Source organism: Phyllobates terribilis, unplaced genomic scaffold (assembly GCF_046119375.1).
Source record: "Phyllobates terribilis strain yellow unplaced genomic scaffold, ASM4611937v1 Scaffold_4__5_contigs__length_816908805, whole genome shotgun sequence".
Classification (NCBI taxonomy): Eukaryota; Metazoa; Chordata; class Amphibia; order Anura; family Dendrobatidae; genus Phyllobates; species Phyllobates terribilis.
In genome coordinates, this window is record NW_027362764.1 from 13,659,829 (window position 1) to 13,673,329 (window position 13,501).

The window sequence follows — 13,501 nt, forward strand, 5'->3', positions numbered from 1 at the left end:
CTCTGGAGGTGACTGGAGGATAAGACACGATGTAACAGTAGAATAGTGAGTGCAGCTCTGGAGGTGACTGGAGGATAAGACATGATGTAACAGAAGAATAGTGACTGCAGCTCTGGAGGTGACTGGAGGATAAGACTCGATGTAACAGCAGAATAGTGACTGCAGCTCTGGAGGTGACTGGAGTATAAGAGATGATGTAACAGCAGAATAGTGACTGCAGCTCTGGATGTGACTGGAGGATAAGACATGATGTAACAGCAGAATAGTAAGTGCAGCTCTGGAGGTGACTGGAGGATAAGACATGATGTAACAGAAGAATAGTGACTGCAGCTCTGGAGGTGACTGGAGGATGAGAAAAGATGTAACAGCAGAATAGTGAGTGCAGCTCTGGAGGTGACTGGAGGATAAGACACGATGTAACAGTAGAATAGTGAGTGCAGCTCTGGAGGTGACTGGAGGATAAGACATGATGTAACAGAAGAATAGTGACTGCAGCTCTGGAGGATAAGACTCGATGTAACAGCAGAATAGTGACTGCAGCTCTGGAGGTGACTGGAGGATAAGAGATGATGTAACAGCAGAATAGTGACTGCAGCTCTGGATGTGACTGGAGGATAAGACATGATGTAACAGCAGAATAGTGACTGCAGCTCTGGAGGTGACTGGAGTATAAGAGATGATGTAACAGCAGAATAGTGACTGCAGCTCTGGATGTGACTGGAGGATAAGACATGATGTAACAGCAGAATAGTGACTGCAGCTCTGGAGGTGACTGGAGGATAAGACATGATGTAAGAGCAGAATAGTGACTGCAGCTCTGGAGGTGAGTGGAGGATGAGACACAATGTAACAGCAGAATAGTGACTGCAGCTCTGGAGGTGACTGGAGTATAAGAGATGATGTAACAGCAGAATAGTGACTGCAGCTCTGGAGGTGACTGGAGGATAAGACATGATGTAACAGTTGAAATGTGAGTGCAGCTCTGGAGGTGAGTGGAGGATGAGACACAATGTAACAGCTGAATAGTGACTGCAGCTCTGGAGGTGAGTGGAGGATGAGACACAATGTAACAGCAGAATAGCGACTGCAGCTCTGGAGGTGACTGGAGGATAAGACACAATGTAACAGCTGAATAGTGAGTGCAGCTCTGGAGGTGAGTGGAGGATGAGACGCAATGTAACAGCAGAATAGTGACCGCAGCTCTGGAGGTGACTGGTGTCTCATGATGTGGAGGTTTGCAGTGAGTCTTCCTTGTTGTCGGAGAAGATTTAGTGATTTATCCCATTTCTATTTTCAGAGATATTCCATCGTGAGACACAAATGTTTCCAGTCTGCGACCGAGTGTCTGCAGAAGATCATGTAAGTCCTACAGCAAACTCAGGGTTAATATGAGCCGTAGTCAGGGGGGATCCTGTGGATGATGGGGATCATCTCCCCAGCTACAGATTCCTGTGTGTTACATTGTGACCTCATGTATCTGCTGAGCTGTCACATCCTTCACAATGCAGAAAACCAGAACGTTCTCAGCGCCCTGTGTATAGAGAGAATGGAAAATTAAAGGGGATCTCCACCTGAAATGTGTCTGTGGCAAAAATCTCATTAGTATGCCCACACGTTATACAGAGCCGCGGTGCGTGTCCTCAGTGACCGCTCCACCATCGACTACTGAAGACCTGAGGGGTCTGACAATCCGGTTACACCGGCCACACTGCCTGACAACCCCCAATAAGCGCAGTCAGTTTATGAGGTCTGGAGATGAAACCTTGACGTTTTTCTTGTTAAATTTGTTTCTCAGCTCAACGGTCGACCCGAAGGAGAAGCTGGACATCATCCTGAAGACGTATCTGGAGATCGAGAAGACAGTGTCCCGGGTGGTCAGTAAAGACTACAAGCTTCCCATGGACGACCTGCTGCCCCTGCTGATATATGTGGTGTCCCGAGCAGGGTGAGGAGTGTAGAAGTCATACAGTACCTTGTGATACCTTGTGATACATTGTTTCTATACTGACTTCATGTTACTGTAGCACAATGAGTTTGGATACTCGATGTCAATGTTGGATAACTCATTTTCCGCATGGGCAGGTAGGACACCGGGAGGTTATGGGGGGATCACCCTATTAGAAAGGTTGTCCCTAAGGGTAAATATCCTGAACCCCACTTGTGATTCATCATGTTAAATTACAAGATTATAATTATAATATACTAGATGGTGGCCCGATTCTAATGCATCGGGTATTCTAGAATAGGTATGCGGCCGACCGGGCGCAATCAGCAGAGCGGTGTTTACATTTTGCGTCAAAATCGCTGATTGGTCGCGTTCGGCAACCGCGACCAATCAGCAAAGCGGTGTTTAAATTTAGCAGCAATATTGGTGATTGGTCGTGGGCGGTGGCCGCGACCAATCAGCGAACCGTGTTAGTGAGGACTGGAGAGCGTGTTTAAATTTGGCACCAAAATCGCTGATTAGTCACGACCAATCAGCAGAGCGGTGTTTAAATTTGGCGCCAATACTGCTGATTGGTCGAGGCCGCCGGCCGCGACCAATCAGCGATTTTAGCGCAAAATTTAAACAACGCTCTGCTGATTGGTCGCGGCCGTCAGCCGCGACTAATCAGCGACTTTAGGGCCAAATTTAAATCCCACTCTGCATTACTCTGCTGATTGGTCGCGGCCGCCGGCCTCGACCAATCAGCAGAGCGTTGTTTAAATTTGGCGCCAATCTCTCTGATTGGACGCGTCTGGCGTCCGCGACCAATGAGCAGAGCGTTGTTTAAATTTGGCGCCAAGCTCGCTGATTGGTCGCGGCTGGCGTCCGCGACCAATTAGCACAGCAGTGTTTAAATGTCGCGGCAAGATCGGTGATTGGTCGCGGCCGCTATTTAAATGAGGCGCCCAAATCGGCGATTGGTCGCAGGCAGCGGCTGCGACCAATCAGCAGAGCGGTGTTTAACTTTAGCGCCAAGATCACTGATTGGTCTCGTGCGGAGAGCGCGACCAATCAGCGAATCGAATTGGTGAGGAGCGGGGAGCGGAATCGTATTAGTGAGGACCGGGGAGCGCCGCAGCCTGTGCGGATACTTCCACTGCGAGAAGCCTGGAGATGAGCGACTGCTCGCAGCAGAAGTATCCCGACCCCCAGCGCCGCTCCCCGGTCCTCCCTTCACACCCTAGCCGCTGATGTCCCCACAGTATCAGCATGGTGTTACAAATCGCTGATTGGTCGCTGGCGGTGCCCGCGACCAATCACCGATTTGGGCGCCAAATTTAAATATCGGACGCGACCAATCACCGATCTTGGCTCCACATTTAAACACCGCTGTGCTGATTAGTCGCGGCCGATATTTGAATTTGGCGCCCAAATCGGTGATTGGTCGCGGGCACCGCCAGCGAACAATCAGCGATTTTTAACACAAATGTCCAGACCTTTGTAACACCATGCAGATACTGTGGGGACATCAGCGGCTAGGGTGTGAAGGGAGGACCGGGGAGCGGCGCTGCGGGTCGGGATACTTCTGCTCCGAGCGCCCGCTCATGTCCCGGCTTCTCCCAGTGGAAGTAGCCGCACAGGCTGCGGCGCTCCCCGCTCCTCACCAATACGATTCGCTGATTGGTCGCGCTCTCCGCACGAGACCAATCAGTGATCTTGGCGCTAAAGTTAAACACCGCTGTGCTGATTGGTCGCCGACGCTGTGCGCGACCAATCACCGATTTGGGCGGCACATTTAAATAGCGTCTGCGACCAATCAGTACAGCGGTGTTTAAATGTGGAGCCAAGATCGGTGATTGGTCGCGGCCGATATTTAAATTTGGCGCCGAAATCGGTGATTGGTCGCGGGCAGCGCCAGCGACCAATCTGCGTTTTTTAACACAAATGTCCGGACCTTTGTAACACCATGCGGATACTGTGGGGACATCAGCAGCTAACGTGTGAAGGGAGGACCGGGGAGCGGCGCTGCGGGTCCGGATACTTCTGCTGCGAGCGCCCGCTCATGTCCCGGGTTCTCGGAGCGCAAGTATCCGCACAGGCAGCGCCGCTGACATCCATGCGGCTAGGGTGTGAAGGGAGGAACGGGGAGCGCCGCTGACATCCATGCGGCTAGGGTGTGAAGGGAGGAACGGGGAGCGCCGCTGACATCCATGCGGCTAGGGTGTGAAGGGAGGAACGGGGAGCGCCGCTGACATCCATGCGGCTAGGGTGTGAAGGGAGGACCGGGGAGCGGCGCTGCGGGTCCAATTGGTCGCGGCCGCTATTTAAATGTGCCGCACAAATCGTTGATTGGTCGCGGACGCTGCCCGCGACCAATCACCGATTTGGGCGCCAAATTTAAATATCGGCCGCGACCAATCAGCGCAGTGGTGTTTAAATGTGGAGCCAAGATCGGTGATTGGTTGCGGGCAGCGCCGGGGTCCTTCTGCTGATACCGGCCGGGAGATCAGCGCCTCGCGGCGCTCATCTCCCGGCTGCATCGCCGCTGAGCTCCGTCCCGCAGATGAGCCGCTAACGGCCGCCATCTTTTTTCAGAAATCCCGCGGCGCTGATTGGCCGCTGCCGGACCAATGAGCGACGCGGGATTTCCTGGACACACAGACAGACAGACAGACAGACGGGATAAGACGATTATATATATAGATTGTTATATAGCTGACGGCTCAATGTTTGTGAGTCACTCGCCAAATATTCAGCATGACATCACGCAACCAAAGAGTTAAATGGGTTTTACCAGTTCAGGAAGTATATGCCATAAATGCTTCATAGGGATGGATCTCTGTCTAGCAGGAGAATAATCCATGGTAATATGCCAAACATTTTTAAAACAGAAAGACAGCTTTACATGATACAGTTCTTTTTCTCTGCAGCCACCACTAGGGGGAGCTCCCTGTATACAGAGATACATGATAAGATTCTGTCTGCAGCCACCACTAGGGGGAGCTCCCTGTATACAGAGATAGATGATAAGATCCTGTCTGCAGCCACCACTAGGGGGAGCTCCCTGTATACAGAGATACATGATAAGATCCTGTCTGCAGCCACCACTAGGGGGAGCTCCCTGTATACAGAGATACATGATAAGATTCTGTCTGCAGCCACCACTAGGGGGAGCTCCCTGTATACAGAGATAGATGATAAGATCCTGTCTGCAGCCACCACTAGGGGGAGCTCCCTGTATACAGAGATACATGATAAGATCCTGTCTGCAGCCACCACTAGGGGGAGCTCCCTGTATACAGAGATACAGGATAAGATTCTGTCTGCAGCCACCACTAGGGGGAGCTCCCTGTATACAGAGATAGATGATAAGATCCTGTCTGCAGCCACCACTAGGGGGAGCTCCCTGTATACAGAGATACATGATACGATTCTGTCTGTAGACACCACTAGGGGGAGCTCCCTGTATACAGAGATAGATGATAAGATCCTGTCTGCAGCCACCACTAGGGGGAGCTCCCTGTATACAGAGATACATGATAAGATTCTGTCTGCAGCCACCACTAGGGGGAGCTCCCTGTATACAGAGATAGATGATAAGATTCTGTCTGCAGCCACCACTAGGGGGAGCTCCCTGTATACAGAGATAGATGATAAGATCCTATCTGCAGCCACCACTAGTGGGAGCTCCCTGTATACAGAGATACATGATAAGATTCTGTCTGCAGCCACCACTAGGGGGAGCTCCCTGTATACAGAGATACATGATACGATTCTGTCTGCAGCCACCACTAGGGGGAGCTCCCTGTATACAGAGATACATGATACGATTCTGTGATTTTGATTAGCTGGGAATGATCACATGACATAATTAGTAACACAGAGCAGCTGATAATGTTTGGGCTTTTTCCTTCTCCAGTATACAGCACTTAGGAGCAGAAATCCACTTTATTCAAGACCTGATGGATCCCAGTAACCGAGGAGGAATTAATGACTTTCTGCTGACAGCTCTGGAGGTTTGTAACGAATCATGAGATATATGAAGTGCTCAGAATAGGAAGGAAAATCATCTACAGCAAATTCTACACAAAGATAATTTATTATGGACAGTATATCAGTGATGTCATCACCAGGGGGCGGGGCTGACAACCCCTCACACATGTATACAGGCTGGTTGTCAGCAGTGATAGATGAGGAGCTGGTGCTGCAGTATAAGGGGTGTGGTCTCATCATTATATCAGTGATGTCATCACCAGGAGGCGGGGCTGACAACCCCTCACACATGTATACAGGCTGGTTGTCAGCAGTGATAGATGAGGAGCTGGTGCTGCAGTATAATGGGTGTGGTCTCATGTCATTATATCAGTGATGTCATCACCAGGGGGCGGGGCTGACAACCCCTCACACATGTATACAGGCTGGTTGTCAGCAGTGATAGATGAGGAGCTGGTGCTGCAGTATAAGGGGCGTGGTCTCATCATATCAGTGATGTCATCACCAGGGGGCGGGGCTGACAACCTCTCACACATGTATACAGGCTGGTTGTCAGCAGTGATAGATGAGGAGCTGGTGATGCAGTATAAGGGGTGTGGTCTCATCATTATATCAGTGATGTCATCAGGGGGCGGGGCTGACAACCTCTCACACATGTATACAGGCTGGTTGTCAGCAGTGATAGATGAGGAGCTGGTGCTGCAGTATAAGGGGTGTGGTCTCATCATTATATCAGTGATGTCATCACCAGGAGGCGGGGCTGACAACCCCTCACACATGTATACAGGCTGGTTGTCAGCAGTGATAGATGAGGAGCTGGGGCTGCAGTATAAGGGGTGTGGTCTCATCATTATATCAGTGATGTCATCACCAGGGGGCGGGGCTGACAACCTCTCACACATGTATACAGGCTGGTTGTCAGCAGTGATAGATGAGGAGCTGGTGCTGCAGTATAAGGGGTGTGGTCTCATCATTATATCAGTGATGTCATCAGGGGGCGGGGCTGACAACCCCTCACACATGTATACAGGCTGGTTGTCAGCAGTGATAGATGAGGAGCTGGTGCTGCAGTATAAGGGGTGTGGTCTCATCATTATATCAGTGATGTCATCAGGGGGCGGGGCTGACAACCCCTCACACATGTATACAGGCTGGTTGTCAGCAGTGATAGATGAGTTGCTGGTGCTGCAGTATAATGGGTGTGGTCTCATGTCATTATATCAGTGATGTCATCACCAGGAGGCGGGGCTGTCAACCTCTCACACATGTATACAGGCTGGTTGTCAGCAGTGATAGATGAGGAGCTGGTGCTGGAGTATAAGGGGTGTGGTCTCATCATTATATCAGTGATGTCATCACCAGGGGGCGGGGCTGACAACCTCTCACACATGTATACAGGCTGGTTGTCAGCAGTGATAGATGAGGAGCTGGTGCTGCAGTATAAGGGGTGTGGTCTCATCATTATATCAGTGATGTCATCACCAGGGGGCGGGGCTGACAACCCCTCACACATGTATACAGGCTGGTTGTCAGCAGTGATAGATGAGGAGCTGGTGCTGCAGTATAAGGGGTGTGGTCTCATCATTATATCAGTGATGTCATCACCAGGAGGCGGGGCTGACAACCCCTCACACATGTATACAGGCTGGTTGTCAGCAGTGATAGATGAGGAGCTGGTGCTGGAGTATAAGGGGCGTGGTCTCATCATTATATCAGTGATGTCATCACCAGGGGGCGGGGCTGACAACCCCTCACACATGTATACAGGCTGGTTGTCAGCAGTGATAGATGAGGAGCTGGTGCTGCAGTATAATGGGTGTGGTCTCATGTCATTATATCAGTGATGTCATCACCAGGAGGCGGGGCTGACAACCCCTCACACATGTATACAGGCTGGTTGTCAGCAGTGATAGATGAGGAGCTGGTGCTGGAGTATAAGGGGCGTGGTCTCATCATTATATCAGTGATGTCATCACCAGGGGGCGGGGCTGACAACCCCTCACACATGTATACAGGCTGGTTGTCAGCAGTGATAGATGAGGAGCTGGTGCTGGAGTATAAGGGGCGTGGTCTCATCATTATATCAGTGATGTCATCACCAGGGGGCGGGGCTGACAACCCCTCACACATGTATACAGGCTGGTTGTCAGCAGTGATAGATGAGGAGCTGGTGCTGCAGTATAAGGGGTGTGGTCTCATCATTATATCAGTGATGTCATCAGGGGGCGGGGCTGACAACCCCTCACACATGTATACAGGCTGGTTGTCAGCAGTGATAGATGAGGAGCTGGTGCTGCAGTATAAGGGGTGTGGTCTCATCATTATATCAGTGATGTCATCACCAGGAGGCGGGGCTGACAACCCCTCACACATGTATACAGGCTGGTTGTCAGCAGTGATAGATGAGGAGCTGGGGCTGCAGTATAAGGGGTGTGGTCTCATCATTATATCAGTGATGTCATCACCAGGGGGCGGGGCTGACAACCTCTCACACATGTATACAGGCTGGTTGTCAGCAGTGATAGATGAGGAGCTGGTGCTGCAGTATAAGGGGTGTGGTCTCATCATTATATCAGTGATGTCATCAGGGGGCGGGGCTGACAACCCCTCACACATGTATACAGGCTGGTTGTCAGCAGTGATAGATGAGGAGCTGGTGCTGCAGTATAAGGGGTGTGGTCTCATCATTATATCAGTGATGTCATCAGGGGGCGGGGCTGACAACCCCTCACACATGTATACAGGCTGGTTGTCAGCAGTGATAGATGAGTTGCTGGTGCTGCAGTATAATGGGTGTGGTCTCATGTCATTATATCAGTGATGTCATCACCAGGAGGCGGGGCTGTCAACCTCTCACACATGTATACAGGCTGGTTGTCAGCAGTGATAGATGAGGAGCTGGTGCTGGAGTATAAGGGGTGTGGTCTCATCATTATATCAGTGATGTCATCACCAGGGGGCGGGGCTGACAACCTCTCACACATGTATACAGGCTGGTTGTCAGCAGTGATAGATGAGGAGCTGGTGCTGCAGTATAAGGGGTGTGGTCTCATCATTATATCAGTGATGTCATCACCAGGGGGCGGGGCTGACAACCCCTCACACATGTATACAGGCTGGTTGTCAGCAGTGATAGATGAGGAGCTGGTGCTGCAGTATAAGGGGTGTGGTCTCATCATTATATCAGTGATGTCATCACCAGGGGGCGGGGTTGACAACCTCTCACACATGTATACAGGCTGGTTGTCAGCAGTGATAGATGAGGAGCTGGTGCTGCAGTATAAGGGGTGTGGTCTCATCATTATATCAGTGATGTCATCACCAGGGGGCGGGGTTTACAACCTCTCACACACGTATACAGGCAGGTTGTCAGCAGTGATAGATGAGGAGCTGGTGCTGCAGTATAAGGGGTGTGGTCTCATCATTATATCAGTGATGTCATCACCAGGGGGCGGGGCTGACAACCCCTCACACATGTATACAGGCTGGTTGTCAGCAGTGATAGATGAGGAGCTGGTGCTGCAGTATAAGGGGTGTGGTCTCATCATTATATCAGTGATGTAATCAGGGGGCGGGGCTGACAACCCCTCACACATGTATACAGGCTGGTTGTCAGCAGTGATAGATGAGGAGCTGGTGCTGCAGTATAAGGGGTGTGGTCTCATCATTATATCAGTGATGTCATCACCAGGGGGCGGGGCTGACAACCTCTCACACATGTATACAGGCTGACTGTCAGCAGTGATAGATGAGGAGCTGGTGCTGCAGTATAAGGGGTGTGGTCTCATCATTATATCAGTGATGTCATCAGGGGGCGGGGCTGACAACCCCTCACACATGTATACAGGCTGGTTGTCAGCAGTGATAGATGAGGAGCTGGTGCTGCAGTATAATGGGTGTGGTCTCATCATTATATCAGTGATGTCATCACTGGGGGCGGGGCTGACAACCTCTCACACATGTATACAGGCTGGTTGTCAGCAGTGATAGATGAGGAGCTGGTGCTGCAGTATAAGGGGTGTGGTCTCATCATTATATCAGTGATGTCATCACCAGGGGGCGGGGCTGACAACCCCTCACACATGTATACAGGCTGGTTGTCAGCAGTGATAGATGAGAGGCTGGTGCTGCAGTATAAGGGGTGTGGTCTCATCATTATATCAGTGATGTCATCACTAGGGGACGGGGCTGACAACCCCTCACACATGTATACAGGCTGGTTGTCAGCAGTGATAGATGAGGAGCTGGTGCTGCAGTATAAGGGGTGTGGTCTCATCATTATATCAGTGATGTCATCACCAGGGGGCGGGGTTGACAACCTCTCACACACGTATACAGGCAGGTTGTCAGCAGTGATAGATGAGGAGCTGGTGCTGCAGTATAAGGGGTGTGGTCTCATCATTATATCAGTGATGTCATCACCAGGGGGCGGGGCTGACAACCCCTCACACATGTATACAGGCTGGTTGTCAGCAGTGATAGATGAGGAGCTGGTGCTGCAGTATAAGGGGTGTGGTCTCATCATTATATCAGTGATGTAATTAGGGGGCGGGGCTGACAACCCCTCACACATGTATACAGGCTGGTTGTCAGCAGTGATAGATGAGGAGCTGGTGCTGCAGTATAAGGGGTGTGGTCTCATCATTATATCAGTGATGTCATCACCAGGGGGCGGGGCTGACAACCTCTCACACATGTATACAGGCTGACTGTCAGCAGTGATAGATGAGGAGCTGGTGCTGCAGTATAAGGGGTGTGGTCTCATCATTATATCAGTGATGTCATCAGGGGGCGGGGCTGACAACCCCTCACACATGTATACAGGCTGGTTGTCAGCAGTGATAGATGAGGAGCTGGTGCTGCAGTATAATGGGTGTGGTCTCATCATTATATCAGTGATGTCATCACTGGGGGCGGGGCTGACAACCTCTCACACATGTATACAGGCTGGTTGTCAGCAGTGATAGATGAGAGGCTGGTGCTGCAGTATAAGGGGTGTGGTCTCATCATTATATCAGTGATGTCATCACTAGGGGACGGGGCTGACAACCCCTCACACATGTATACAGGCTGGTTGTCAGCAGTGATAGATGAGGAGCTGGTGCTGCAGTATAAGGGGGTGGTCTCATCATTATATCAGTGATGTCATCACCAGGGGGCGGGGCTGACAACCCCTCACACATGTATACAGGCTGGTTGTCAGCAGTGATAGATGAGGAGCTGGTGCTACAGTGTAAGGGGCGTGGTCTCATCATTATATCAGTGATGTCATCACCAGGGGGCGGGGCTGACAACCTCTCACACATGTATACAGGCTGGTTGTCAGCAGTGATAGATGAGGAGCTGGTGCTACAGTGTAAGGGGCGTGGTCTCATCATTATATCAGTGATGTCATCACTGGGGGCGGGGCTGACAACACCTCACACATGTATACAGGCTGGTTGTCAGCAGTGATAGATGAGGAGCTGGTGCTACAGTGTAAGGGGCGTGGTCTCATCATTATATCAGTGATGTCATCACTGGGGGCGGGGCTGACAACCCCTCACACATGTATACAGGCTGGTTGTCAGCAGTGATAGATGAGGAGCTGGTGCTGCAGTATAAGGGGGTGGTCTCATCATTATATCAGTGATGTCATCACCAGGGGGCGGGGCTGACAACCTCTCACACATGTATACAGGCTGGTTGTCAGCAGTGATAGATGAGGAGCTGGTGCTACAGTGTAAGGGGCGTGGTCTCATCATTATATCAGTGATGTCATCACTGGGGGCGGGGCTGACAACCCCTCACACATGTATACAGGCTGGTTGTCAGCAGTGATAGATGAGGAGCTGGTGCTGCAGTATAAGGGGTGTGGTCTCATCATTATATCAGTGATGTCATCACTGGGGGCGGGGCTGACAACCCCTCACACATGTATACAGGCTGGTTGTCAGCAGTGATAGATGAGGAGCTGGTGCTGCAGTATAAGGGGTGTGGTCTCATCATTATATCAGTGATGTCATCACTGGGGGCGGGGCTGACAACCCCTCACACATGTATACAGGCTGGTTGTCAGCAGTGATAGATGAGGAGCTGGTGCTGCAGTATAAGGGGTGTGGTCTCATCATTATATCAGTGATGTCATCACCAGGGGGCGGGGCTGACAACCTCTCACACATGTATACAGGCTGGTTGTCAGCAGTGATAGATGAGGAGCTGGTGCTGCAGTATAAGGGGTGTGGTCTCCTGTCATTATATCAGTGATGTCATCACTGGGGGCGGGGCTATGGCACCTCGGGGGTGGACACATAATTGCACTCTGTTTCTCTCCGCAGTCTTGTTATGAGCACATTCAGAGAGACGAGGTTCGACTTTTCAAATGAAGACAGATTTGCTCTTGTTACACCATAAAATGCACAAATTAATGAAAAAACCACGGATCAGAAGCCGCAGAGACTCGTCCTTCCTCCGCCCACTTATATCTGTGCTCCTCCCTCTTGTATTAGATCATTCGGGATGTGTCCGGATATTCCTTCCTGTCTGCTCAGAGTACTGTCATTTCTTATATATATTTCATAGATAAAACTGGTGCAGAAAAAACTATAGAAAATGCAGAGAGTATATCAGTCGTCCAATAGAATAGTCCAAGAGACCTGAAGGCTTCTCCAGCACCACCTGCTGAGAATGGAGCAAAATCTCACATTTTCAGCTCCATCTGCTGGCCAAAAGTGGAATAATAACATAGCTCTGCATCACCACCTGCTGGCCAGGAAAAGAACTGCAAGTTTAAGCGATTTTAAAAAAACGAGAGGATGCCTGACCAAACATTCAGCCAGTATAGAAACACAGGAATATATGATATTGCCAGAGATGTCACTACAACTACTGATTTATTTATTTTTTTGCGTTGGCCGACATTGTTGTGAATATTCTATCATTGTAAAAGAAGTCGAGAATGAAATGTTATCACAATCACCTTTATTTAAAGGGACGGAGATTCACTGTCGCGCTTCTTGTTGCATTTCCTGGGGTTCTGCTGTGTGCGGGGAGATGTCGTGACTGTGTGGACAGTGGCGGCTGAGTGTGTAGGTGATATAGAGATTATTTATTACAGGTATATATTTATATAGTCTTAGGTGTCTATATGTAAATAGGAGCAGGTAACCTCTCACACTACACGGAGCGTCGGCTGCAAATATGTAAAAGGACTTTAATAATAGGTGATCTGTAAAGGGTTAAGCTGTAAAAATGTAATTTTTTTAATTAAAGATTTAATTGGTTCCCTTTGAGTATCGCTGTGACCTGTGTGCGGTCGATCTGTGCGAATCATTAATTACCTGATTGAGATTTTACTACAGTGGTAAAAATGATGTGCCGAAACATTGTAACAACTGACACAGCTCCGAACAGTCATATTAACACCATTATTATATCATGACACCTACAGCCAGACAAATAAAAACACCACCTTGGACATGGCTCCCTTAAAGGCCATCGAGGGGTTTCTCGTACCTCGTGAGGAACCAGAGGTCACAGGTGAAAACTAAGGAGAACCAAAATAAAAGGAACAAGTAACCTCCCAGAAACAGTGGTAAAAGC

The 13,501-nt window shown here is 50.1% G+C and overlaps 1 protein-coding gene across 4 annotated transcripts in view; it reads left to right on the plus strand.

The window, feature by feature from the left end:
* ALS2CL (ALS2 C-terminal like) overlaps positions 1-13,162 on the plus strand; it is a 212,116-nt gene extending 198,954 nt beyond the window's left edge. For 3 of the 4 annotated variants that reach the window (XM_073677157.1, XM_073677159.1, XM_073677158.1), the window contains exons 25-28: positions 1,298-1,359; positions 1,796-1,945; positions 5,847-5,943; positions 12,238-13,162. In XM_073677157.1, the coding sequence (XP_073533258.1) occupies positions 1,298-1,359; positions 1,796-1,945; positions 5,847-5,943; positions 12,238-12,285 (357 nt within the window). In that variant the 3' untranslated portion in view covers positions 12,286-13,162. The remainder of the gene's footprint in view (positions 1-1,297; positions 1,360-1,795; positions 1,946-5,846; positions 5,944-12,237) is intronic. The other variant, XM_073677160.1, reaches the window with a different exon arrangement.
* The last annotated feature ends 339 nt before the right edge of the window (positions 13,163-13,501 follow it).